Raw genomic sequence first — 26,225 nt, 5'->3', positions numbered from 1 at the left:
CATAAAAAGTTGTACCTTAATTATGTTTATCTATGACTGACCTGTTTTTAACGGGGAAAAGCACAACAGATTTTTAAAACATACATTCACGTATGGAAGCTGGTAATTTCAAAGTGCTTTTTTAACCCTAGAAAAATACCTTAAAGCAGGGGGAAAAAAACGTATACGATGAACAGAAACACTGGAAGCCCAAAGAAGCGTACTAGATTATCAGGAAAGCTATGAAGACTCTTAACAAAACTTCCTAGTGCGTAACATTAGGTTCCATAGAATTTTCTAATATAGATAATCTTTGGATATGCAGCTGATTTAAGACACCTTACCTCCTCTCCTAGCCCACAAAAGACTGCCATTTGGGATGCTACAAGACTAGTGAAATCAGAGACATTTTCTCACGTAAGTATATTTCAAAATAGCTTAATGGGCATCTCCACTGAAAGCCTATAGTTATCTCTGGCTAGTAGAAATATGGGTGATTTTTAAAAATGTTTTATTTTGGAATAATGTTAGGTTTACAGCAAAGTTGAAGAGCTCCCGCATACCCCTTATCCAGTTTGTTTCCATGAACATTATTATGTTACCGTGGTGCATTTGTCTGAAGGGAGAAACCCAATGCTGGTTATTTTTAACTACACTTCCATTTCACCAGCTTACCCCAGGGTACCACACTGCATTTGGTTTATGTCTCCTTAGTCCCTTTCTGGTCTGTTTTTGGTTTTCCTTGCTTTTCACAACTTTGACAGTTTTGAGGAGTACTGGTTAGGAATTTTATAGAATGTTCCTCAAATTGGGTTTGTCTGGTTTCTCATTAGGCTGGGGTTATGGGTTTTTGCCAAGAATACCAGAGGTGAAGTACTGTTATCATCATATCCTGTCAGGCGGTACATGACATCTTTGGAAACAAGCCGGTAAGTCCACCCCAAATTTAAAAAGGAGACAGGAGTAAATTCTACACCCTGGAAGTGAGAATATCTGCAAATACTATTTGGAATTCTGTAAAGAAAATGGTCTTGTCTCTTCTCCCTATGAGTTTTAATATTTAAAAAAAACTTCTGATAAACATGAATTCATTGTGTAAACAGAAAAAATACACGATACATGATTTTTTTTTTTTAATCACTCAGCTATTAGGTTGTTGTTCGTTGCCATTGAGTCAATTTTAACTTATGCCGACCCCATGTGTGCAGAGTAGAACTGCTCTATAGGGCTTTCAAGGCTGTGACCTTTCAGAAGTAGATCGCCAGGCCCATTTTCCGTGGCACCTCTGGGTGGGTTCAAACCGCAAACCTGTCAGCTTAACCATTTGTGCCACCCACAACGGATTATAAAAACACAGGCAAGACACTAGGTATTTGGGAACTTTTTATACACATGACAAGATTTTACACCAAGAATAGTCAGTTAAATAGTACAAATTTACATTCATGAGGAATGTTAAAAAAAAATTCAACTAAAAAACCCACTTCCTCCTGTGACCCACAATCCCAACGTTTTACAGTGCAGGGGAGAAGGGGGTGGGGGGAGCATCCAAAACAAGTCTCTCCCAAAAGAAATGACTTCAATTTCACATTCCCTCTCAACACAGGATCCAAATGGTGAGAGTATGATTTACAATTCATCTTTTTCAACTGTAGATTGCTGTGAAAACAGAAAAACCAGAAGACATTATAAGCTAAGCACACAAAACCCTAGCTTACAGAAGGTTCATAAATGGAAACAACAACTTAAATGGGCCCAGCTGATTCCAGCTACTTCAGCTGTAAGCCACAACTTCAGCTTGCTTATCTGCAAAGTAATTTAAAACCCACCAGGATCAACACCCCGGAAAATGAACAAAAATTTAAAACAGCCCAATGTTGCTATATAGTAAGGCAGATGCAAGCAGGAAAAAGTGTATAGAAACACCATGGGCTAAGGAAAAATCTGTTTTAAAACATCGAAGAGTACATACATGAAATGATTTGCTCAAACTCGTGAATATGGTATTAAAAAAATGATGCCTATTTTTAGGCAGGTATCTGTAAAACCCCATCTGATGTCTCTAACACACAGTCCTAACTCTGTCACGTGGTATTCTAGAATTCAAGCCCCACTCTTGGCTATACCTTTGTTTCTTGTTCTTCTTCGTCTGTTCCTGCATCTACTTCTTCTTCTTCTTCTTCTTCGTCTTGCTCTGTGTCTTCTGTTGTATCTTCAGGTTCTTCTTCGGGTTCTTCTTCCACCTTGTGGACAATGTTTATGACATTTGTGAGCCCATTAATACCTTGGATCTATTTTCACTTTGTTCATTTACATGTTTAAGATCATAATTAACTTCACTCCTGTTTATTCAGGACTGCAGAACAAGCCCTTTACTAGAGTTAACAGTTAAGCTATATCACTTAGTCCCGGGAAGCCTATTCTCAAAGAAAGAGAGAGAAAAAAAAAAAAAAAAAAATCAGCCTATGTGAGGGAAGCTGAGAATACAAACCTTTGCATCAGGGTCAATGTTTAAGCTGAGGCGAAGCATTCTTTCTATCCTATCTCCATATGCTTTTGTGTCTGGTAAAAGATAGCCTGACCGCAGTGTTGCTGTTTCAAACAAAACCACAGCGAGATCTGAAACTGTTTGGTCATCTTCATCTTCCTGAAATGCAAGAAGCCGCATTTGATATAAAAAATACAAAGTATTCAAATTAAAAGGGGAAATAAGAGGACGGTGGTAGTATTACCCACCTTAACCCGTCGAAGCATGTCTCTGATCAGTGGATGTCTGGGATTAATTTCAAATGTTTTCTTCTGACTGGCATAGTAGCTGTTAAAAGGGATAAAAATGGACATTAACAAAACAAATTTTTAAGGGTCCATATATTTTCCTTATTCTATTACTAACTTTCATAATTACACAGAAAATAACTCTTGAGAAAAAATCATTATGTCCTTATATTGATTGCTACATCATGCTTTCCCTTTTAAGGGGGGACAGCTCGGATAAGATGAAAGTGTGAAATAAAAGGAACTATTTTATTCACTGATGAATCACGGGTGCCTAGAACTCTCTGCTGACTGTAAATGTCTCATTCATCCCTCCTTATCTGTCCTTACTGTCTTAGTCACAGCTCTGTCTCTCCCCGAGTTCTGAGAAGTGCTGCTCAAATGCGACCTTCTCGGTGACTCCTTCGCCGATACGCTTCTTTTTCCTGAGCTCAGCTCCGATGCATCCTGAACACACCTTCGTGATCAACAGCATTCTATTGCTGGTTGTTAACATACTCGCTCTTCCCGCAGCTCAAGCTCAAACTCAAGCTCGGATGGGAGGAAGCATGTCTGTCCCCACCTCCATGTACCCACTATCTACACAGGGACCTGGCAATCTGAGGGCTTAGAAGGCTATGACTTGCTTTGTTGTCCCGATGAGCGTGAATGCCACACAGATAGTAGATATATCCACTTCTGACCACCAATATAAAATGGACACAATAGGATAATTAATCACTTATTGAAATTAATATTAAGTGGACATTTACTGACTGGATGCTACACGGCTGCACTGGGATATAAGATAAACAGAACACTTTTTTTCCACCTGGAATTTATAATCTAGTCAGGAGACAAGACATACAAATAAGATGTTTTAGCATTTTATAGTATAAACATACATCAAAATGCCACAATATTAATTACAATGGGTGTATATATGTGTGTGTGTATATATATATAAAGGTACGTATGTATAAATAAAATTTTTTAGGGAGTTTCAGAATTGTGGCAACAACGGAGAAACTACACTTATGAGAAACAGTTTCAAGAAGAATCCTTAAGCTAGGCCTTGGGAAAAAGTAGGACTAGGTAGCAAATAAAGATATTCCTGGTGGAGGAGGAGAGCATAAAAGCAGGGAATAAGTCACTTCCAAGGCCACTGCTATGACATTAAAAATACAGACAGTACCAAAAATCTATTTTTTTCTGGAACCCTGGTGGTGCAGTGGTTAAGAGCTCTGCTGCTAACCAAAAGGCTGGCAGTTAAAATCTACCAGCTGCTCCAAGGAAACTCTATGGGGCAGTTCTACTCTGTCCTATAGGGTTGCTATGAGTTGAAATCGACTCAAGGGCATTAGGTGAAAACCCATTTTACCTCCAGTACTTCATCCTTTAGTTCAAATACTTGCTAAGTTGCTGGTCTTTTACCCTTTATTTTATGGGGCATACTCTGTGAGATATTTTAAAAAGAAACTCACTTGAGACATGTCCTCATCATTAATCTCATCTGTAATGTAAAAAGGCCAGATACTAGGCCTAGCGCCTAACAAAAATAAAGACAATATAGTATAGTATGCCTCACAGATTAAGAAAATTTGTTTTTTTTTTTTGAATTTGAATATAAGATATTATAAAACAATAAATCACAAATCTAGACCTTTATCAGTGTAGCAGGAATCCCTCTGTCAATTTGTGTTGTCCACCTAACATACGCCTAACCTATAGCAGACAGTGGTGGATGCTTCAAACACACAATTCATCTGTGTACAGAAGCTAGCTTTATGTCCTAAAGGAAGGCTGGGTAAGAGCTAACAGTTAGCAGGGACTTTCCCAAGGATGCTTACTTTGTAGAGATGTCCTTGCCTGTTTGGTATGCTTGGGCCTTCATGATTCTCTCCATGTTGCCGGACCAGCCGTACTGGCTGGCCACAAGAGCACATGGGGACTGGGTCAGGCGCTGAGATACCACAGCCTTTTCAATCTTAGGACAAGAAACCAAAAGTTAGAGACATACAAATACTAGTTAAGGCCCTTTAGTAATTGTATTTCAACGTCTTAAGAATCTATCACTTAACATAAACATGGAAGCAGATTATTAATGTACTTTTCATTCAGGTTTAGGAATTTTTAGGTGACACTGTCATTTAACAGGAAACCCTGGTGGCGTAGGGATTAAGAGCTACGGCTGCTAACCAAAAGGTAGGCAGTTTGAATCCACCAGGCACTCCTGGGAAACCCTATGTGGCAAGCCGTTCTACTCTGTCCTATTGGGTCGCTATGAGTCTGAATTGACTTGATGGCACGGGGTTTGGTTTGGTTTGTTTTTTGGTCATTTTATAACAAAATCTTTCAGTCAGAAATAAAAATACTTAACCATCAACTTTTTAAAACATAACACTTAATTTAACCTCTAAAACTGATTATAAAAAAATTACAGAAGCAATATATTAAAGCTATATTAAATATATCAAAACTAAAAAAACAAAGTTTTCAAAGTTAAAAGAGTCAGTATCCAGATAGAGAATAATTTTTTGGGGGGTAGGTATTATTATTTTAATTATTTCTAGTTCATAAATTTTAAGGTCCTCCTCCCAACAGTTTATCCAGATTATTAAATGTTATTCTTTCATTCCTTTTAATGGTAATGTATAATATTCCATCACAGAAATAAGAAAGTTTAATTTGCTGGCAAAACAAAAAAAATTTTACAATGCAAGTGCTAAAATTTTTAGTTTGTAATTTCCAGAATACCTTGTCCTTAAGGGCTTTATCCTTCATCCAGTTGAGCAGTGGCTCAAATTCTTTCTCAACTGCTTCACGATTCTCCTTAGTTTTCTCACTTTCATCAAACTTCACTCCTTCCTTGGCAACATTCTGGAATCTCTTCCCATCAAACTCAGGGAGGGCCTGAATGCAGTATTCGTCCACAGGTTCTGTTAGATAAATCACTTCATAGCCCTTTTTCAGAAGTCGCTCAACAAATGGAGATGATTCCGCCTACAAAATTAAGGGAAGTGAAGTTTTTCAAGCCTAGCTTTGTTCGTCCTAATAGCTACTTTTGTATCAACCACCTCATTTTACAGATAAAGGATTAAGAATGCAGAGAATCTAAGCGACTTTCCTGTTAATGACTGACCAGGACTCATTACTCCAGTTACAATTAGTTCTTCGAGAGTCAGCTATAAATCTCAAGCTACATACCAGGATCCCTGACAGAAAGAGTTCCTCACCTCTTTTCTACTGGAGCCAGCCATGAAGTAGATTTTGTCCTGCTTTTCCTTCATTCTTTCCACATACTGATCTAGACTAGTAATGTCAGTTGCATGATGAGAAGACTGGAATCGGAGAAGTTTGGCAAGACGTGTTCGATTTGAGTGGTCTTCAATCACACCAAGCTTGATGTTGGTACCAAATTCTTTCCAGAAAGTATCATTGTATTTCTCATCAGCAATCTTCTTGATCATATCCAGAGTTTTACGGACAAGCTTCTTTCTAATTACCTAAAATAAATTAATAAAATAGAGAATTATTTCAAGTATTTGAGAACCTCCATTATGTAAGACACCAGGGCAGTTAGTAGTGGTCAAAGTAGATACAAAGACATGGCATTGCTGCTGCCGTTCATCCAGGGGCAGGGAATAGTGGAGTGCTATGTTGTTGGTTCTGTCAAGTCAATCCCAACTCATGGTGACCCGTGTGTATAGAGTAGAACTGCTCCACGGGGTTTTCAAGGTTGTGACCTCTTGGATGCAGATCGGCAGGCCTGTCTTCCATGGTGCCTCTGGGTGGGGCTGAACCACCAATCTTCAGTTAGCAGTTGAGCGCTTAGCTGTCTGCACCACCCAGGGACTCCTATGTTACACCAAGCCAAAACTAAGTTGTCAGTGGAAATAGTCACAAGATTATATTTTAGTGTTTCTATTCTAACCTTAGAATTCACCGATAACCCCTTTCTAGGACCTAAATAAATCAAACAAACAACTTTCAAATAGTTTTATATTTAAAAACTAAAAAGTCTTCAGATGATAAAGACTGTGGAAAATTTTTTAATTAAAAAAAAAAAAAAAAATTTGGTAAATGGATGGATGTGTGATACAGCTGTACGGCACAATGTTAATCACAGACCGGGGCAGGTAGTGGGTTTATATGGGTGTTCATTATACAATTCCTTCAACTCTTTTATGTTTGAAAATCTTTATTAAAAACGTTGGGGGAAAAAGAACCAGTTTCTGAGATCTGATCATTTTAGAGTAAAATGAAGTTCTTCATCTGGCACCAAGGACGAGACTCAATCTGATGACTCCACTAATGGAGCTTGTTCTTTGAACCCCAATCAAGAGCAAAGCAGCCAGACTCTTCCCTGAGGCACTTACTTTAAGCAGTTTATGCTGCTGAAGAGTCTCACGGGAAACATTCAATGGGAGGTCATCAGAGTCCACCTTCAGGCAGCAAAAGTAATTTCAATGAGCAATAAAATACTGGAAAAAACCAATCGAAACGAAACAACAAAAAACATTGCTAGGCTCTCCTGTTCCCCCAATCTCCAGATACTTACAACACCCTTGACAAAGTTAAGGTATTTGGGCATCATATCATGGAAGTCATCTGTGATGAATACTCGGCGCACATACAGCTAAAAAGAGACAAAAAAGTCACTTTCTGGAAATTAAATACTTTCAAATTTTAAACTCAGTTTATACGACTTAAAAACCCACCTTAATGTAGTCACTCTTCTTAGATCCATACTCGTCAAACAGACCACGTGGAGCAGAAGTGGGCACAAATAAAATGGATTTGAAGGTAACTTCCCCTTCAGCAGTAAAGTGGATATAGGCCATAGGGTCTTCACTTTCCTATGGGAAATTGATATCTTAGTCATTCAAAAGGCACAGGAAAAAAGCAGTGCAAAGGCTAAACAATTTATTAAGAGGTACACACTCATTTTAACATTTAACGAATGAAAAAGTTCCCTTACCAAAAAACAAAACAAGGGGGGAGGGGGGATGGCAGGAAGAAGAAATGACTAAGATTGCTATTCTAACTAGCTAGATACTGCTGTTTTGATAATGATTGTTCATAGCAGCGCTCCATCTCCTAAAACAAGGGGAAGGATGGTCTGAGTTTAGGTTCTTTTCGTGTGAAAGAACAGGGCAGGAAAACCACCACCCTATCTAAATGACAAAAGAATGCAGGTAGGAGGCTCTTTCATTTAATACACAGCATTTCAGAGTGTGCTACTACAAAAGGTACTGAGGAACAGGTTTCTTCCACAAAATGCGACCTATAGCAGTGGCTATAAACCAAACCAAACCCAGCTATAAAAAAAATAGAGGTATGTAAATAGCTATAAAATCCATTACTGTATCCCATGTGGCTGTTGAGCACTTGAAACACGGCTAGCTTGAACTGAGATGTGCTGCTGAGTGTAAAATACACATCAGATTTTGAAGACTGAGCACAAAAAATAAAATACTTCTATTAGTAATTTTTATGTTGATTACATGTTCAAAAATCACTATTTTGGATATATTGGGTTAAGCAAACTATATTATTAATTTCACCTGTTTAACTTTTTAAATGTGGATTTTAGAAAATTTAAAATCACGTATGTGACTCATTATATTTCTAACAGCTGCCTAGATAAAAGCAAATTTATATATGCTAGAACTTAAAAGAATTCACGGGAATAAAAGTGGAGGCAGAACCAAGGGTAAGTCTTGAGGGGTGAAGCTTATGGGTGGATGCTAAAACAAGGAAAACAAAAAAGGTTAAGTAATAAAACAGATGGAATAAAAGAGGAATGAACAAATATAATCATAAAATATTACATTTATCTATCCAAGCTAAGACCATTAACTTACTCTCATTTTGTACAAAATACTGTTTCAGGAACATTAACTTGAAATAACCTTAATGCTAGTTTTGAACTCTTACAAGTTATAAGAAGGGATCAGTAAAAGAAAAAAAGAGACAGGGAAACAAAGACTTAGTAATTATTGCTTAGGTGTATGACTTCACAATTAAGTGTTTGATGCCGCTATAAACATGCCCTTTAAAGATCACATTAAAAGCCATTCAGTAACATGATTTCATGTTTTAGGGGTTTTATGGTAGAAATCAAACATCTACCCATGCAGTCTTTGAGAGTAATGGATATCCAGGGCATGCAGGTGGTGCTTAATCCTTTTCTGTAACACATAGCCCCTTTGGCAATCTGGTGAAGCCTACAGACTCCTCAAAGTAAGTATTTAAAAAAATGCACAACAAAACACACAAGAAGGGAACCGATTGCACCGAAATAGCTATAAAACTTAAGAAACACTTCTGATCTAATAGCATGTTTCATCGATACATTAAGTGCTAGCATTGATTCTAACAGCTATTGTAATTGTGAAGTAACGAGCATAGAAATTCAACTTCTGTAAGAATGATGTGCTCTGGAAACCCATTACTTGCAAAGACTATTCTTCTTGTGAGACCTCAGGTGAAATGTAAAATGGTTTTATAACATGAACAGAAAGAAAAAAAAAATTCTTACTATTTTACATAAATGTGATTTTAATTATGAGTAAATAACTTAGATTTTTTAACACATGACTATTTCATCTGTATCCCCTACACAGGTCTAGCTGGCCCACAGGCTTTATCGGATCTCTCATTGACAAAAGTGATCTGGGACAGACATCTCAGTTTTCCTATACCATATTCACCTGAACTAATAGGGTGATATTCTGTCTACTCATTAATAACAAAGCTGATATATCCTAAAGTAATATTTACCTTTGAGAATGATTTGTAGAAAGCTTTGTATTCATCCTCTTCTACTTCTTTTGATGGTCTCTGCCATATCGGTTTGATATCATTCATAAGCTCCCAATCCCAGACGGTTTTTTCAACCTGAAATTATAGTACTTGCTTAGTCTCTTCTAGCACTCATTAAGGGCTATACTAGCAACAATCACTACATTTAAAAAAAAAATACGCAAAGCACCAAAAGATGCTTCTAGTCCAGTATGGTTCCTGACAACTAGATCAAAATTTTGAAAGCAACAAGTTTTTCTTTCAATATTTAAGACTCTGATATTTAATATTAAAAGGCAACTTGCTGAACATTACAATTGAAAAAGTCAATTAGGTTTATTCTTCATTGTTATTTTTTGCTAGCTAAAACATTATTTCTTGAAAACATTGTTTTCAGTTGGAAAAATACATGTATTATATTATGACATAAAGAAATCCAACGTTTTACAATAACTATCTCTAAAAAAAAAAAAAACCACCAATATTTCTATCTACTCTACTACTGCAACAAGCCAGAGAACTTTTTTGCAGTTAATCCTCCATGAGACAAAAAAGGATACAAAAACCTTTTAAGATTTTAAAACCCAAAACATATTTTAAGCTACCAGTCCTAGGCCGTGTATCTTCATAAATCTTAAGTCAGAAATCTTCATAAAAATGACCCGTGTTTGCTATTTAAAACTTTCTAGACGGGGAAAAAAGACAAACGGAGACCTCGTTTTATTAAAAGTTGGCCCTATGAACCTACCACTGGAAAAACTGGACTCTAAGGATTAAAGCTTGCCGCAAATCACTGTGTGTACGTTACAAGCTAAACTTACCTTTTTAGTTTTAGGTTTCTTTTCTTCATCTTCTTCTTCTACTGCAGCTTCATCATCAGATTCTTCTTTTTCCTCTTTTGTTGATTCTTCTTCTTCCACTGGCTCCTCGACAGTTTCAGTCTGTTGAAGTAGGAAGTAGAGTTGTGGTTAGACTCATTTGTTTAATAATTCTGATTTCGCCTATAGAATATGAAACAAAACTACAGCTCCAAAAATAGGCCTTTAATGAGAAAACTCAAGAGTATCCTGAACTGAAAAAATTACATATAACCTTCATTAAGTGTTAAATATTCAAAAGAAAAAAAAAAAAAAAGACAAGGAAAACAAAGATTTAGTATTTAGGCAAATGTGCCAAGATAATACACATGAATTACCAATATAGATTTACCTTGCTGCTCCATACATAAATGGGAAAGTTAATGAACTGTGAATACTTTTTGACGAGATTTTTAATTGTATCCAATTCAAGGTAATCAGATGCTTCTTCTTTTAAAACAAGGCTGCAAAGAAAACAAGATGTTTACAGGTAAAACACCCACAATTTAGAAGACCTGACTGTAAACTTGTCTAATACTTCCATAACGATACTAACAACTGACAGTTCTGTGTAATCCAAGATGTCCCATTATTCATGTTAAGAACGCTCTCTCCAACACCAATAAGGGTTTAGGAGTGGAATACAACAAATATGGGTATGCAAAAAGGAAAAGGCTTCCTTGCATTCCCTCAGGTAGATTTTCATTTGAGGACCTGAGATTTTAAGACAGCTCAAGGTGAGAAAGCAGTGGAAAAAATACAATTACATGTTCTCTAACAGCTCTTACTCTGGTACCCCAAATCAAATGATTATTATAGACAGCTGTTTAAGTAAATAAAAATGTGCTCTTAAAAATACTCAGAAAGTTAATCTGAATTACTGTTTATATCTGCACTGTCCAAAAGGATAGCCACGAATTACATGTGGCTTTTTACATTTAAATTATTAAAATAAATTCAATTCCGTAGTCACAATGGCACATTTAAAGTGCTCAATATTCACATTTGTTTAGTGCCTGCCATGTTAGACAGCAGACATATAGGAACATTTTATTGAACAGTGACAGTTTAAATAATCTCAACACTGATAAATTTCCCATTACTTACTCTTCTCCCTTACTGTCCCTTCTGCAAATTCTTCTCCCACCCCCAAAAATAACAAATCACACACATATGTACTTTCAAATACAGCTAGTAGCCCCTATCTTGATGTCTGTGCTCCCAACCCTGTTCTCAAGAGGCTTGTAGTTTAGTGGTATATGCCAACATGTGGACAGGCCATGATCACACAGCCTCAGGAGGTGACTAGGGCTCTGGTCTCCGAGCATACATTCTAGCGATATGGGGGTGCAGACTCAAGTTTAAGCTGCTGCTTAGAAATCTTAGTAGAGGTGTTTAAAAGGCAGTTAAGATAATACAAGCACAGAGCTCAGTAAGTGAACTCCAAACAACAGATCAACAATACTTCTTTTGGAATCCATTAAGAAGTTTTGCTGGGATACAGCCTTGTCCACCTGTTTATGTATCATCTATGGCTACATCCAAGCTGCAACAGCAGAGCTGTGACATGTGACAGAGACCATATGGCCCACAAGTCTAAAATACTTACTAGCTGCCCCTTTAAGACAAAGTTTGCTAACACAAAATCTAGACTAAGAATGTAAATATAGTTTTGAAGGCCCTGAGAAATGGCACCTGAGGCCATGGCAGTGGGTAAGACTGCTGGCGGAAGACAGGATAATGAGAAAAGGGCTAAGGTATAGGTTAGAGAATATCAACATTTAGGAAGTAAACAAAGTAAAGAAAAAAGCGAGGTCAAAGAAGCTCGGTGCTGGGGGGGAATTGGTTTCAATGAGTGAGCTGTTAGCTGTCATGGAGCTGGCCCATGACACACGGTGACCCCATGTACCACGGTGACCCCATGTACAATGTAAGGAAAAGTTGTCTGGATCGGTGGGGATCACTGTGATTCCACAGGTTCTTCAGAAGTTAACCGCCAGGTCTTCCTTTCTAGTCTGGAGGCTCTGCTGAAACCTGGCCAGCATCATAGCAACATGCATGCCTCCACTGACAGACGGGTGGTGGCTGCGCGTTAGGTACATTGGCTAGGAGTCAAACCTCGGTCTCCTGTATGGAAAGTGAGAACTCTACCACTGAACCATTAATGTTCCCAAAGCAGCAGAAAGCAAATACTAAAGAAAACACAAAACAAAAAACTAAAACAACAACAAAAAAACTCATTGCTTGATGCATAGGTGTGTATTATTTTCTACACTTTTCCATCTTATTGTCTATTAAAAAAAAAAAACAGAATTCAATGGGTTCAACAAGGATTACGGATGACTTTTATCAACAGAAAGGTTGTAGATGAAGCCCAAATACAGCGGGCTAAGGCATAAAAGAAGATGAAGTAGCAGCAAAGGCAAGTATGCTTTTTTCAAGAAGCTTGCTATAAAGAGGAAGGAAAAAAGAGCATATGTGGAAGACAGAAGGGCCTATAGCATGTTTTTCCCCACAGAGATAGACTTATGCACGTTTACACACTCAGGTGAGGGAAAGGGTGACTCTAATAGATGGGGGAGGGATTCATTTATGCTCGGCCTCTATTAAGAAGAGGAGGCACCAGATCCGAAGTGGAGGGATTAACTTGAGGAAAAAATGCAGAACACCTCTTATGGAAGGAAGGATAGAAGCATTACATCGGTTAACATTACTGGATGCTAAGCACTTTTCATCATCTCATTTAATCCTCACAAGATCTCTCCTAAGAGTACAGCAGCAGCTATTTTAGGGGAGGGAACAGAAGGAGTAGGCAGAAAACTCAGTGGTCTGAAGGCTTCTATTTTATTAGTTAAATATGAGGCGACATATGTGGGGCACGTTCTTGGCCTCAGCACTCCCGTGCTTTGTCTCTTTCTTTTTCCTTTGGCCACTGAAGACTGTCAGTTCAATTATGCCATCATGTCCTCTTGCCCCAGAACTTCTAATTCTTGCTTGGTAGAATTACCTGCACTTCCCATCTTTCCCTTCGGGTTCTCAACCTAACTTACCACTGTTCTCAAAAGGTGTTCTGATATCTTTTTCCTGAAAAACTACAGTGTCCCCTTAGCTTCTTCTCTGGCATTTGTCACTCTGAAATTACTTCATATTCTCCTTTCCTCACTAGACTAGGCCCTGTAAAAGCAGGGACTATGTTGGTCTTAATCTCCATTGTAGCCCTAAACTCTAACACATAATAGGTACTCAAAAGAGAGCTCACTGAGTGATAGGGTAGGAAGACTTTTAAGAGAAAGGAAAATCTTACAAATTTCATTTACTGATCACACACGCATGCCACCTGCATAAAACTGTCTTGATTACCCGTAATCATTCATATTTAAGCTCTGGAGATGGGGCAGAAAACAAAATGCCTGCTTTCATGAAGCTTACATTCAGATAATTTCTCCTGTTTCTTAGCACCCTAAAACATTAATGTTCTTTGGGACATCACTTTTCTCTTTTTCTAGTTAGAGAGTCTCACAGTATTACAAACTAACAGACATGTGGTTTAAGGAGGAAAGGTTGAGTCAGGGTTGTATCCTTTCACCATACTTATTTCAGCATGTATGCTGAGCAAATAACCCAAGAAACTGGGTTTTATGAAGACAAATGGCACATCAGGATTGCAGGAAGACTCACTAACAACCCGCATTACACAATGACACAACCTTGCTTGCTCAAAGTGAAGAGAACTTGAAGCACTTACTGAGGAAGATCAAAGACCACAGCCTTGAGTATGGATTACACTTCAATATAAAGAAAACAAAAATCCTCACTACTGGACCAATGAGCACGATCATGATAAATGGACAAAAGACTGAAATTGCCAAGGATTTCATTTTACTTAGACCCACAATCAACACCCATGGACGCAGCAGTCAAGAAATCAAACGACATATTGCATTAGGCAAACATGCTGCAAAAAAACCTCTTCCAAGTGTTAAAAAGCAAAGATGCCACTTTTAAGGACTAAGGTGTGCCTGACCCAAGCCATGGTGTTTTCAATCGCCTCACATGCACGTGAAAGCTGCATAATGAGTAAGGAAGACTTAAGAATTGACACCTTTGACTTACGGTGTTGGCGAAGAATAATGAATATATCATGGACTGTCAGAAAAACAAACAAATCTGTCTCGCAAAAAGTACAACCAGAATGCTCCTTAGAAGCAACGATGGCAATACTTCATCTCATGTACTTTGGACATGTTATCAGGAGGGACCAGTCCCTGGAGAAGGACACAATGCTTTGTAAAGCAAAGGGTCAGCGAACAAGAGGAAGACCCTCAATGAGATGGACTGACACAGTGGCTACATCACAATGATCATGAGGATGGCACAGGACCAGGCGGTATTTTGTTCTCTTGTACATAGGGTTGCTATGAGTAGAAACCAACTCAACATCACCTAACAAGTCAGAGATCTGATTTATCTACAGTCCTCTAACACCCAAGCCCACTATGCTAAACAGAGGGCACTAAGATGTAGTTATTAGTGAGTGGTAACTCCTAACGCAACAACAGGCTCAAGCAAAACAACAACTGTGTGGATGGTGCAGGACTGGGCAGGGTTTCATTCTGTTGTGCAGGCTAGCTATGAGTTGGAGCCAACTTCACAGCACGGCACCTAACAATGAGACTTGGAAGGAGCCCTGGTAGCACAGTGGTTACAGCGCTTGGTTGCTAACCGAAAGGTTCAAACCCACTAGCTGCTCTGTTAGAGAAAGATGTGGCAGTCTGCTTCCCTAGAGTACAGCCTTGAAAACCCTATGGAACAGTTCCACTCTGTCCTATAGGGTTGCTATGAGTCACAATCAACTTGAGGGCAATGGGTTTGGCTTTTTGGTTTTAATGAGATTTGGAGATGTGAATACTAAGGTAAATTGGAAACAAATTAGAAAAATCCTAAAATACAGTCAACTAATTAGATCTCACCAAAAGAATATTTGTGACTATGAAGACAAAAAATGTTAGCTTGTAGCCTGAATTGGTCAAAATAACAGGGATAAGCTTCTTCCCTACTTGAAAAATTTTAAATCCTTAGTGTTGGGAAATTTTTAAACTATGAATCAAGGGAAAAAAAAAAAAAAAAACTGGAGCTGCAGACACATTCTCTTACTCACTTGACAGGACTGGACAAGTCCCTAACCTTTGAAATGGAAATTTATCTCCACGATGGTAAAATTAACAACAAAAAGCAAAAAGCTGCACGGTCTACTTCAGTGTTACAAGCACCAAGAGATACAGTTCGAATCTACCACACGTTCCTTGGAAGCTCTATGGGGCAGCTCTACTCTGTCCTATAGGGTTGTTATGAGTCGGAATTGACTCGACAGCAATAGTTTTTTTTTTGTTTGTTTCTTCTCTGCAACGCATACCCTAGACTATTAATTCTTACTAGGAATTAGTAATACTCACGTAATTGTGGTTCCCCGTCCTAGAGTGTTTCCTCTTGGGTCAGCAATTACAGAAAATTCATTGGAATCCGATTCCCAGATGTGCTGGGTATCATTGTTGTGTTTAGATGTGACAATAACCTTATCTGCTACAAGGAAGGCAGAATAGAAACCAACACCGAACTGGCCAATCAATTCGGAGGTTGACTGGCCTTCTTCTTGTGCCTCGGTCATTCTGTTTAAAAACTCACTGGTCCCAGATTTGGCTATAGTACCAAGGTTTTTAACCAACTCTTCCCTGGTCATTCCTACACCAGTGTCTGTGACGTGTAGCAGGTTCTTCTCCTTGTCACACTAAAATCAAGATAAGAACAAGTATTAAGCCTGCTTAAGTATGGTGTGCCAAGTAAATGCTGAGCTAGGAACTGAGAACTTACTAGCTCTGGGCCACATCAATTCTAATATAGAAAATTAAATTGAGACATTTTCCTCTATACAGTATTTTCTGAGGTTTTCAGAAAGTACACATCCTAAAATGTAAGCATTTTTCTTTAAATGAGAAAACTCCTGTTTGATCTAAACTGTGCTGGTATACATCAGTTCAATGATTTAAAAACAAAATTTTGATGTTCAGTACTTTGCTATGAGATACTATCAAAATAGAAAAGGCGAAGACTGGTCTAAATGTCACAGGGCACAGGTTGACCTGAAAAACAAAAAAATGTTTTGCCTTTTCTTTGATAGAAAGTAAAAGGGCCCAAAATGTGAATGACTGCTGTATTTGTAATCTGTGGTGATCATTATTGTACACTAAATATTCCCAGTTCTCTGCCGTCCAGGCACATAGCAGGATTATACTTGGTCCATTTATATACTTGGGTGAGGCTACGTGACTAGTTCTGGCCAGTAAGTAGCAAGTGGGAGTCATGAGTGCTGCTTTCAGGCTGGAGACTTCAATGGGTGTGAGACCCTCCTGAGCTCTCTCTGTACCATGGCAACCAGCTACACTCCAGATGGTGGCTGCTCAATTAGCCTGTGTCCTGGAATGAGAATGATGCAGAAAAAAAGCCATAGGCAGCATCTGATCGATGATTTAAGCCAGGAGTTGGCAAACCTTTTCTGTAAAGGGCCAGACAGTAAATATTTTAGGATTTGTGGCTTATATGGTCTCTGTTGCTCAACTATTCAACTCTGCTGTTAAAGCACAAAAGCAGTCCATAGGTAATCCATAAACAAATGGGCATGGCTGTGTTCCAAAACTTTATTTATAAAAACAGGTAACGGGATGGATTGGCCCATAGGTTGCAGACTCCTGACTTAGTCTCTGAGATTTGGGAACTGTTATTGTGCAGAGCCCTAGTGGCACAGTAGTTAAGACTAAAAGGTCAGCAGTTTGAATCCACCAGCTGCTCTTTGGAAACTGTATGGGGCGGTTCTACTGTCCTACAGGGTCACTATGAGTTGGAATCAACTTGAGGGCAATGGGTTATGATAACCCAGCCTAACTTTACTGTCATGGATTCCCTATCTTTAAGGATTCTTTTTGCTTTAAAAGAAAGAAGTGTTTTAAGCTTACCTTAATTTTGACCGTTAGCTCCTCATTTCCAGAAAGAGCGTTTTCATCAGTCAGTGATATTAGCCTTATCTTATCTAAAGCATCAGAGGCATTTGAAATCAGTTCTCTCAGGAAAATCTAAGTGGAAGCCAGATTTAAGACACATTTAGGTTAGCCTCAAGATATACAATACAATGAATTTCATGTCAAATCCATTTTCTCTTCTTCACCCAAGGAATACTTCTCCTTATGGTACTCTCTTGGTAAAAAGAGGACTGTAACATCTACAAGGGATACCTGAACTGATAAAAGGCAAAACTCTATTCACCTACCAGTGATCTTTATGTTTGCAATAAGTGAGGCTCAGTTTGCGTGACTGTGATCTTTATGTTTGCAACAAGTGAGGCTCCGTTTATGTGATTGTCTTTAAGACTCAAAACTACTCAGCAGGCATGATCATTTGTGGAGAGGAAAAGGAAAGAGGAGGGAAAATGTCTAACATTTCCCACTTACCTCCCTAAACAATATGGTAAGCATCTAGAAGCAATCCTTACACACACGGATATTTAAACCTCACTAACCAGTGCGTGGAGCCCTGGAGGCACACTGGTTAAGCGTTTGGCTGTTAACCAAAAGGTCAGCAGTTCGAATCTATCAGTTGCTCCTTGGAAATCCTACAGGGCAGTTCTACTACTCTGTCTTATAGGGTCACTATAAATTGGAATCGACTTGATGGCAATGAGTTTGGGTTTTTTTGCTTTTTAATTAGTTACATGGAATTACTGTGAAAGTAAATTTACTGTGAGACTAAGTATACTACATACAGAGATAAAATACTACCTTAACCACATGACGCTTACCTCTTTGTTTTTATATAATGAATTGATGATAAGTTTCATCATTCTGTTAACTTCAGCTTGGAAGGCAAACTTTTCAGATTTCTCTCTAAGTTCTCTTATTTGGGATGCATTTAATCCATCCAATTGAATAGCTTCTTCCTCTCTAAGAAAACAGATAAGCAAATACTGCATTGCTTAGTTCCCCACAAAAACTTCAGATCTGTGAGGACAGCATTAAGAGCCTCCGATGACTGTCTCGAGGTTTAAAAGCATAAAATGCAAACCTTTATAAAATGTTACTAATCCTCATCTCATTATTATTGTAACACAATAGTAGGTTACCTTTAACACTTAGTTGGAAACATTCAGCTCTTAAAACTGCCAGGAAAATAACCCCAACTTTCCTCCACTGAACAGCAAAGACATAACTCACAGCAAGGTCTACAAAATTGTCATGAAGTCTGAGGTCAAATGTACAAACACTATTCAACAGATGGAAACCCTATCTTTTTTACTACTAAAATGCATATACCAAAAGAGTTGAGGACAAAACCAACTGAAGTTTATGGGGCTAGTATTCGGCAATGTAGCTATCAAAAGGAATTAATTCAACTTTGATCAATCATTTCTAGAGATAGGTGATGATAGATATATTGGGAATCAGAAGATCCTATGTACAAACATACACAGCCTTAAAGTGCTCTCTGACTGCTTTAGGTATTTATAAACACCAGCTGTTACACTTTATCTCACCATGAGTTAAAATAGACTGGAAGGCAACTAACAACCACAACACTTTATCTAGTACCCTTGGAGAAGAGTTACAAAAGTAGCTTCTGTATTCCACAACATTTATCAGAAAGTCAAGAGGGCTTATCTGTATAGTTTCAAATGAACACAAACCTCTGTACTACTTCATCGTCCGTCCTAGAACCTTCTCTACTTTTACCCAGATCCTCTTCTACCGTACCATCCACATCGACTTCATCATCTGCTCGGACGGACCCTGAAGGAAGATTTAACACCAGAAAACTCTTAAATATATTATTGCTTCGTGTACTTCTCAGAAGGAGTATGACCAAACAGGGCAAGGGTAGTAGGAGTTGCAAAATTTAGTTGGCAAACAGGGGAGGTGGAGATGAAGAATGGATCCACTAGTTTAAATACGCAACGTAAACCCACTGTCAGCATATTTCTTATTAACGTTCAGACGCTGAGGTCCCCCAACAGATTTTGAAATATGGAGGCAACCATCGCTTCTAAATATAGCCCTCCGGTCTTTGCCGAAAAGATTGATACTAAGACCCTTCTACATCCACACGTGTTACGCGCGCAAGCCGAAACACGGCCTCCAAACTGACCAAGCCAAAACTTAGGGCTTCGTTTTCACAGGTCAAAATACAAAAATATTTGTGCAACCTATGGCGAGGGGAACTGAAACGGGGCCCGGGGGCTTGAGAAGCGGAAGAGACGTTAAGAATCTGGGTCCAGCAAGACTGAATCAAACACGCAGACAGGTCCTTCCCACCGGGTCCAAGGCCCCACGCTCCCGAGTCCAGCATCTGAGAAAGGAAACGTGCGCTCGCGAGGAGTCCAAAAGACTGGGGCGGGGGTCCTCAAGCTCAGATGGTCAGAGATCGCAGAGACTGACAAAAGTCCTCTGGAAAGGGCGCCAACAATGTTCCCGGGTGGGTGGGACGAAGCCCACGGGCCCCACCACGAGGTGGCTGAGACCTCTGGGTGCGGATACTATGAGCTCAGGAGATTTAAATGACTTTGCTCTCTTTTTTTTTTCCAGAGGAAGGGGGTAAACTAAATTCCGTATCTTTCGAGGAAAGGCGACTGGCCCCTCGGCCCATCACAGCTTCTACTGCCCCCCTCCCTGGTTGAACACCCCCAGAACCTTCGAGAAACTACTACGCTTGAGCAGGGAAGGCATCGGGGGGCGCCTGCTGCCCCGGATCACTCACCAACGGTCAGCAGGACGCAGCAGAGGCCCAGCACCCACAGGGCCCTCATGGCGCGCAGCCAGTGATAGGTTTCAAGTCTCTTTGGATCACAGGAGCTGTCTCCACGCCTCCAACCCAAAAGACTAGCTCCTCACACCTCAAGCCGCACGGTCCGCCCACTACCCCCACGCAGGTCGGGCCGCTTTTCTCCCCCACTCCTCTCGGGCGGGGGACGGGAAACACGAACCCGCCAATCACGCCGCACCACGCACCCCGTGTACCCAATGGGAACTCGTCGGGGGGACCGTTGTCTACCAATCGGAGCTGTCCAGGTGCGGTGTCCGGTGCCCGAAGCGTGTCTCCTTTCGATTGGTCATCCGTAGCCTCTTTTCTCCAATCAAATGTCTCCGCGGGTTCCTCACACGCAGGACCGCCCCTTTGCCTGGGAATCTTTGGCCCCTAAGAGAAACCGCCCCATAAACGTAAGCGCGGAACACCCCCATCCTTTAAGAGGTCGCAAGGGAACTACTTCCGGTTCCTAGAGCGCGTTTACTCCGTGACCAAGGGAAACGGTATCCATGGCAACGCGTTCTTTACCATTTCCTGTCTATGCATAGAATCACTTTGGAAGAGATTCTAGCACTACTTTTCTCTCAGCTTTCTACTTGGCCGTTCTTCTCGGAAAAGAGAAACACGTGAGAGGTTGAAAATTCCGACCGCTTTTCATGGGGGTGGCGATAAACTACAGTTCCCGACATGCAACGTATTAGGGGTTCACTGTAATGAACACTGGGAATCGTAGTCTGTGGCTCTTTCACATTTTTCCAGGGAGGTTTTGCGGTAACTGTGCTGTGTGCTTTAGAATCTACACTTCTTTCTGATTGTGTTAGAGATCTGTGCCTCTTGGAGAAATCTCCAGTGTACACAGCCTTTAGAAGTGGGCCTACAGAGCCGTCACACCTTGGCCAAGGCCTTCCTGTGACCCCGAGTCCGAGCTCTCAGAGTCTGGGCGCCGTCTCAAGGTTCATGGACGCGCGTTTCTGAATCTGGCTTTTCCTGCGTCACTTGGACAGCCTGGGCCTTCATTCCTTCTCCCTGATTTGGTTTACAGAAGCCGAGGTGGTAGACTTTTTTCCCCACCTGAGGCAAATCGTGAACCAGTTCGATGTGCAAAGGTGGTGACCAAGTAGTCCTTGAGAAGCGTAGTCATAAAGTCCATTCTAGCACAGAAAAGGAAGCAGCTTAGTTTAACCGGTGCAGGAGGATACACCTGCGGATGTTTGAAAGCAAAACCTGTGGTGCAGCAAATGAGAAAAAGAGTGCGGATTTGTAACTTCACTGAAATATCCTGTCAGCGTTCAGAAAGACAGAAAAAACCAGGTGTCTTGTCTGTGAGGGAAGCCCCTGTCACTGAGCTGCGAAATATTTTCTACGTCCTCTTGCCTTTGTCTTTACTTACGCCGCACCTCACTGGGTTCCCAATATACACACCAGCCTTCCTTATTGCTTCCTCTAGGAAAACTGAACTTTGAATTAGTTTTTAGATAATTGTTACCTGAATTCCTGAAGACAAGTTTTTCAGTGACTGCCATAATTTTTTACAACTTCCCCTATTTAGGTTGCCTGTCTTGATTTTGTGGTTAGTATTTACCCATTGTGGTGGTCCTTTATTTACATATACCCAAATTACCTACGATTGTTATTAGTAAGCAAAGGATAGTTTACAAAGCCTGTTTTATGCTGTTGCGCTCCCATCTCACCCCTCTCCTGTCTCTCCTTTAGCATATACCAGAGTGCGAGTTACATTTTTAAATTCTTTTTTTAAAAAATTGAATTCTTTTTCTTTTCTGCATTTCACAGCTCAACTTCATCTTTGTCTCTAGTTCTGAACAAGTAAGCAACCAGTTCTGAAACTGCAAATTCCATCTTAACTGGTCAGTGGTGGGTAGTTTGTGCACCTGGAGGAAACTGAGAGAGACACATGCCCTCCAAAATAGAGCCATGCTTGTGGTAGGTCTTTCTGCAGATGAGATGGGAGAGCACAAGGCAGCCTGGCAGATGACTGGTCATTGTCTGGTTCAGCTCTGCTTTTTAGAATCTCTTTTAAGACTAGATTCCTGGTTGGGTATCCTGTAAAAGGCATGGGCAGTGTCTTAGTTTCTTAATGCAGCTATAACAGAAATACCACAGTGGGTGGCTTTAACAAACAGAAATTTATTTTCTCACAGTTTAGGAGGATAGAAGTCCTAACTCAGGGCACTGGCTCTAGGGGAAAGCTTTCTCTCTCTTTTGGCTCTAGGGGAGGATCTTTGTCCTTTCAGCTCCTGGTCTTTGGTTCCTTGGCCATCTTCATGGCTACCTTCCCTTTTGTCTTTGCCTAATGTGCTCCTTTCATATCTCAAAAGTGATCGGCTTAAGACACACCCTACACTGACATGACATTAACATAACAAAGAAAATCCTACTCCCAGATGGGATTAGGTCCACACATATAAACCAAACCAATTGCCAATCCAATCTATTCCAACCCTATAGGACAGAGTAGAACTACTCAGAGTAGGGTTTCCAAGGCTATAATCTTTACAGAAGCAGATTACCACATATTTCTCCCACAGAGCAGCTGGTGGGTTCGAACCACAGATCTTTTGGTTAGCAGCTGAGTGCTTTAACCACTGTGCCACCAGTGTTCCTTATATCCACATGTATAAAACCAAAAACCAAACCCACTGCCATTGAGTTGATTCTGGCTTACAGAGATCCTATAGAATAGAGTAGAATTGCCCCATGGGGTTTTAAAGGCTATAATCTTCATGGGAGCAGACTGCCACATCTTTCTCCCATGGAGCAGCTGGTATATTTGGACTGCCAACCTTTTGGTTAGCAACTGATTGCTTAACCACTGTGCCACCAGGGCTCCTTATCTACATGTATGTTGTTGTTAGGTGCTATTGAGTTGATTCCGACTCACAGTGACTCTATATATAGGTCAGAGTAGAACTGGCGCATAGGGTTTCCAAGAAGTAGCTGGTGGATTTGAACTGCTGACCTTTTGGTTAGCAGCAAGCTCGTAACCACTGTGGGGTCCATCCACATGTAGAAGGATTAGAATTTACAACACATTTTTGGGGTGCACAATTCAACCTATAATGGGCAGTTTTCTTGGTTCTTAGCTTTCCTGTTTCTCTCCCGTGATCTTTTCAGCTCTTCTGACTTTTGACCCATTACTGATCCCCAGTTCCCATCTTGGCCTAGCTGCTCCAGGATTAACACTCCAGATGGTTACTTCAGCTACCACCGTTGGATCTGATTCCTTTGCATCCCAAGTTCAGTTTGCCCTTTTTGACACTATATTTCCATAGACACTTCTGGAAACAGCTACCTTCGTTGTTCTCTTTAATCTGCTTCTTCAACAGAGGCAACCCATTAGACAGCACTCTACTTTGTGGTTGAATTTGGAAAGAAAAAAACAGGCAAAGGGATGCAGTTAGATAGATCACCAAGTAGGCAGGTGTAATTCAGGAGTGGGGAGTCAGGGAGAAGGCAGACTGGAGAGACCAAGGAAAGCAGGTGGCATCAGGGAACATTAAGGAATGGGGCCAAGCCCCGAGGGGAATTGGTAGTTTCATTGATTGGTTCATTCATCCACTCATTCATTTATTAATTCAGCAGGTGTTGAGGACCCGGAATGTACCGGGTATTATGCTAGGTGCTGGCTACAGAGAAGAGCAATGAAGATACAGCCTCTGTATAAAACTTGAACAAATATTAACAGTGGAGTTACATCCTAAATACATGTATCTTATTTTAACTGAAAAAAATATAAAAAGAATGACTATGATTTTTATGAAGGTGTATCAGGGAACTTTTTGGGGTGATGGAAATGCTCTTGATGTTAATTGTGGTGGTTAAAACTCATCCAACGGTACTTAAAAAGGGTGGATTTTATTATATATAAATTATACCTCATTAAAAAAAACTAAAATAACTATCATTCTAAACACTAAAAACCATTTCAGTAAGAATCAGGAATTTCGATTGTGATGCCTGTTATTGCCAGTATTGGGCCACACATTTGGTCCAACAATAAGACAAGAAAATGAAGTACTTGGCATAAACTTTAGAGAGGTTGAAGTCCATTATTTTGAAATTCCTTTTTACTGGTGACATGCTTGTATATTCAGGAAACCCAAGATAATGTAGTTTAAAAAAATGCATGAATAAATATGGTGTTGTTAGGTACTGTTGAGTTGATTCCGACTCATAGTGACCCTGTGCACAACAGAACAAAACTGTCCGGTCCTGCGCCACCCTGACAATTGTTTTGCTTAAGCCCAAGAATGCATATGAAATCTGGTAAATCATTAACTGTAAGATAAATATATAAAATTGATAGTCTTGTGCTACTCTTGTAATAAATTCATAGAAATTAAAATAAAAATTCCATTCATATTAGAGATAAATACTGTAAAATGCTTAGAAATAAACTTAAGAATGACATAGCTCCAACATGAAGAAAATTATAAAATCTTACTGAAGAATAGAAAATAAGGCTTAAACTGATAGAAAGACATGATCTTGGCTGGAAAGATTTATCATTAAAGTGTCAGTTCTCCTAAGATTAATATAAAAATTCATTCATTCATTCAACAAATATTTGAGAGCCAATTGTATGCCAGGTACCATTTAGGCACTAGGAATATATATTTTTTCTTGTTATCATTGTTTTATTGTGCTTCAGGTGAAAGTTTACAGCTCACATTAATTTCTCATGCAAAAATTTATCCACATATTGTTTTGTGACATTAGTTGCAATCCCCACAATGTGACAGCACACTCCCTTTTCCACCTTGGTTTCCCTGTGTCCATTAGACTAGTTCGTGTCCGTTGCTCCCTTCTCATCCTGCTTTTGGACAGGAGCTGCCCATTTGGTCTCATATCTGATTGAACTAAGAAGCACATTCCTCACGTGTATTATTTTTTGTTTTATAGTCCTGTCTACTCTTTGTCTGAGTAGTGGGCTTTGGGAATGGTTTCAGTTCTGGGTTAACAGTGCATCTGGGGGCCATAGTTTTGGGGGTTCCGCCAGTCTCTGTCAGACCATTTAAATCTGGTCTTTTTACGTGAATTTGAGTTCTGTTCTACATTTTTCTCCTGCTCTGTCCAGTACTCTGTTGTGTTCGCTGTCAGGGTGGTCACCGGTGGTAACGGGGCACCAACTAGTTTTTCTGGTCTCTGGCTGGTGGAGTGTCTGGTTCAAGTGGTTGCCATTAGTCTTTGGGCTAATATTGTCCTTGTGTCTTTACTTTTCTTTATTCTCCTTTGCTCCAAGTGGGATGAGACCAATTGATGTATCTTAGATAGCCACTTGCAAACTTTTAAGACCCCAGACGTCACTCACCAGAGTGGGATGTAGAACATTTTCTTAATAAACTTTGTTATGCCAATTGACCTAGATGTCCCCAAAAACTATGATCCCCAGGCTCCAGCCCCAGCTACCCTGTCCCTCAAAGTGTTTGGATGTGTCCAGGAAACTTCTTAGCTTTTGCTTTTGTCCAGCTGTGCTGACTTCCCTTGTATTGTGTGTTGTCCTTCCCTTTACCAAAGATGATCCTTGTCTACTATCTAGTTAGTATGGTAGACAGGGGTGTTATGGAAAAAAAATTGAAGGAAAGCGTATCAGGAGTGTTGGGGGATGTAGGGGTGTAGTTTATAGTTTTGAATAGTGTGATCAGACTGGTCTAGTTGAAAAGGTGACATTTGAGCAAAGACTTGAGGAAGATGAGGGAGTTAGCCATGTAGCTATCTGGGGAGAAAGAGTTTCAAGTAGAAACCTAATTAGAACCCCAGCAGCATTGCTGCAGTGATTATTATCATTAAAATTACAGTAGATAGGATAATATTAAATGAAGAACTTGGGTGAGGTGGCCGTATCTATGTATTATTTATTGCTGTGTAACAAATTACTTTAAAACGTAACAGCTTAAAACAATAAACATTTATTATCTCACATAGTTATCTGTGGGTAAAAAAATCTAGAAATGCTTCGCTGGGTAG

The 26,225-nt window shown here is 39.8% G+C and overlaps 2 protein-coding genes across 2 annotated transcripts in view; one reads left to right on the top strand and one right to left on the bottom strand.

The window, feature by feature from the left end:
• Nucleotides 1–1,349: 1,349 nt before the first annotated feature.
• Nucleotides 1,350–20,378, bottom strand: HSP90B1 (heat shock protein 90 beta family member 1). The gene is made up of 18 exons (XM_049884209.1): nt 20,193–20,378; nt 19,126–19,228; nt 18,244–18,385; nt 17,405–17,521; nt 15,851–16,182; nt 10,750–10,861; nt 10,362–10,481; nt 9,520–9,636; nt 7,455–7,592; nt 7,295–7,372; nt 7,113–7,178; nt 5,970–6,239; nt 5,491–5,736; nt 4,584–4,720; nt 2,716–2,794; nt 2,471–2,626; nt 2,106–2,222; nt 1,350–1,638 (listed from the first exon to the last, which is right to left on the bottom strand). Exons 1-18 carry the CDS (start codon nt 20,239–20,241, stop codon nt 1,609–1,611), a joined length of 2,409 nt encoding a protein of 802 aa, XP_049740166.1. The 5' UTR covers nt 20,242–20,378; the 3' UTR covers nt 1,350–1,608.
• A 359-nt stretch (nt 20,379–20,737) lies between these two features.
• The window catches only part of LOC126075946 (putative tetratricopeptide repeat protein 41), a 111,969-nt gene continuing 106,481 nt past the window's right edge, over nt 20,738–26,225 (top strand). The window contains 1 exon segment of the mRNA XM_049884208.1: nt 20,738–20,873. The gene's annotated coding sequence lies outside the window, so the exon portion shown is untranslated.

Source organism: Elephas maximus, chromosome 4, assembly GCF_024166365.1.
Source record: "Elephas maximus indicus isolate mEleMax1 chromosome 4, mEleMax1 primary haplotype, whole genome shotgun sequence".
Taxonomy (NCBI): domain Eukaryota; kingdom Metazoa; phylum Chordata; class Mammalia; order Proboscidea; family Elephantidae; genus Elephas; species Elephas maximus.
The sequence above is the reverse complement of the archived record's forward strand: the minus strand, read 5'-3'. Positions and strand labels throughout refer to the sequence as shown.

What these genes read in the sequence shown, in the direction of transcription:
- HSP90B1 (XM_049884209.1), bottom strand. Translation starts at nt 20,241, where the DNA reads ATGAGGGCCCTGTGGGTGCTGGGCCTCTGCTGCGTCCTGCTGACCGTT. An exon ending in CTGCGTCCTGCTGACCGTTG is followed by an intron (nt 19,229 to 20,192) that starts GTGAGTGATCCG and finishes ATCTTCCTTCAG; the next exon opens with GGTCCGTCCGAGCAGATGAT. An exon ending in GGACGGGGAACCACAATTAC is followed by an intron (nt 10,862 to 15,850) that starts GTGAGTATTACT and finishes TTTTCTTTGCAG; the next exon opens with CCTTGTTTTAAAAGAAGAAG.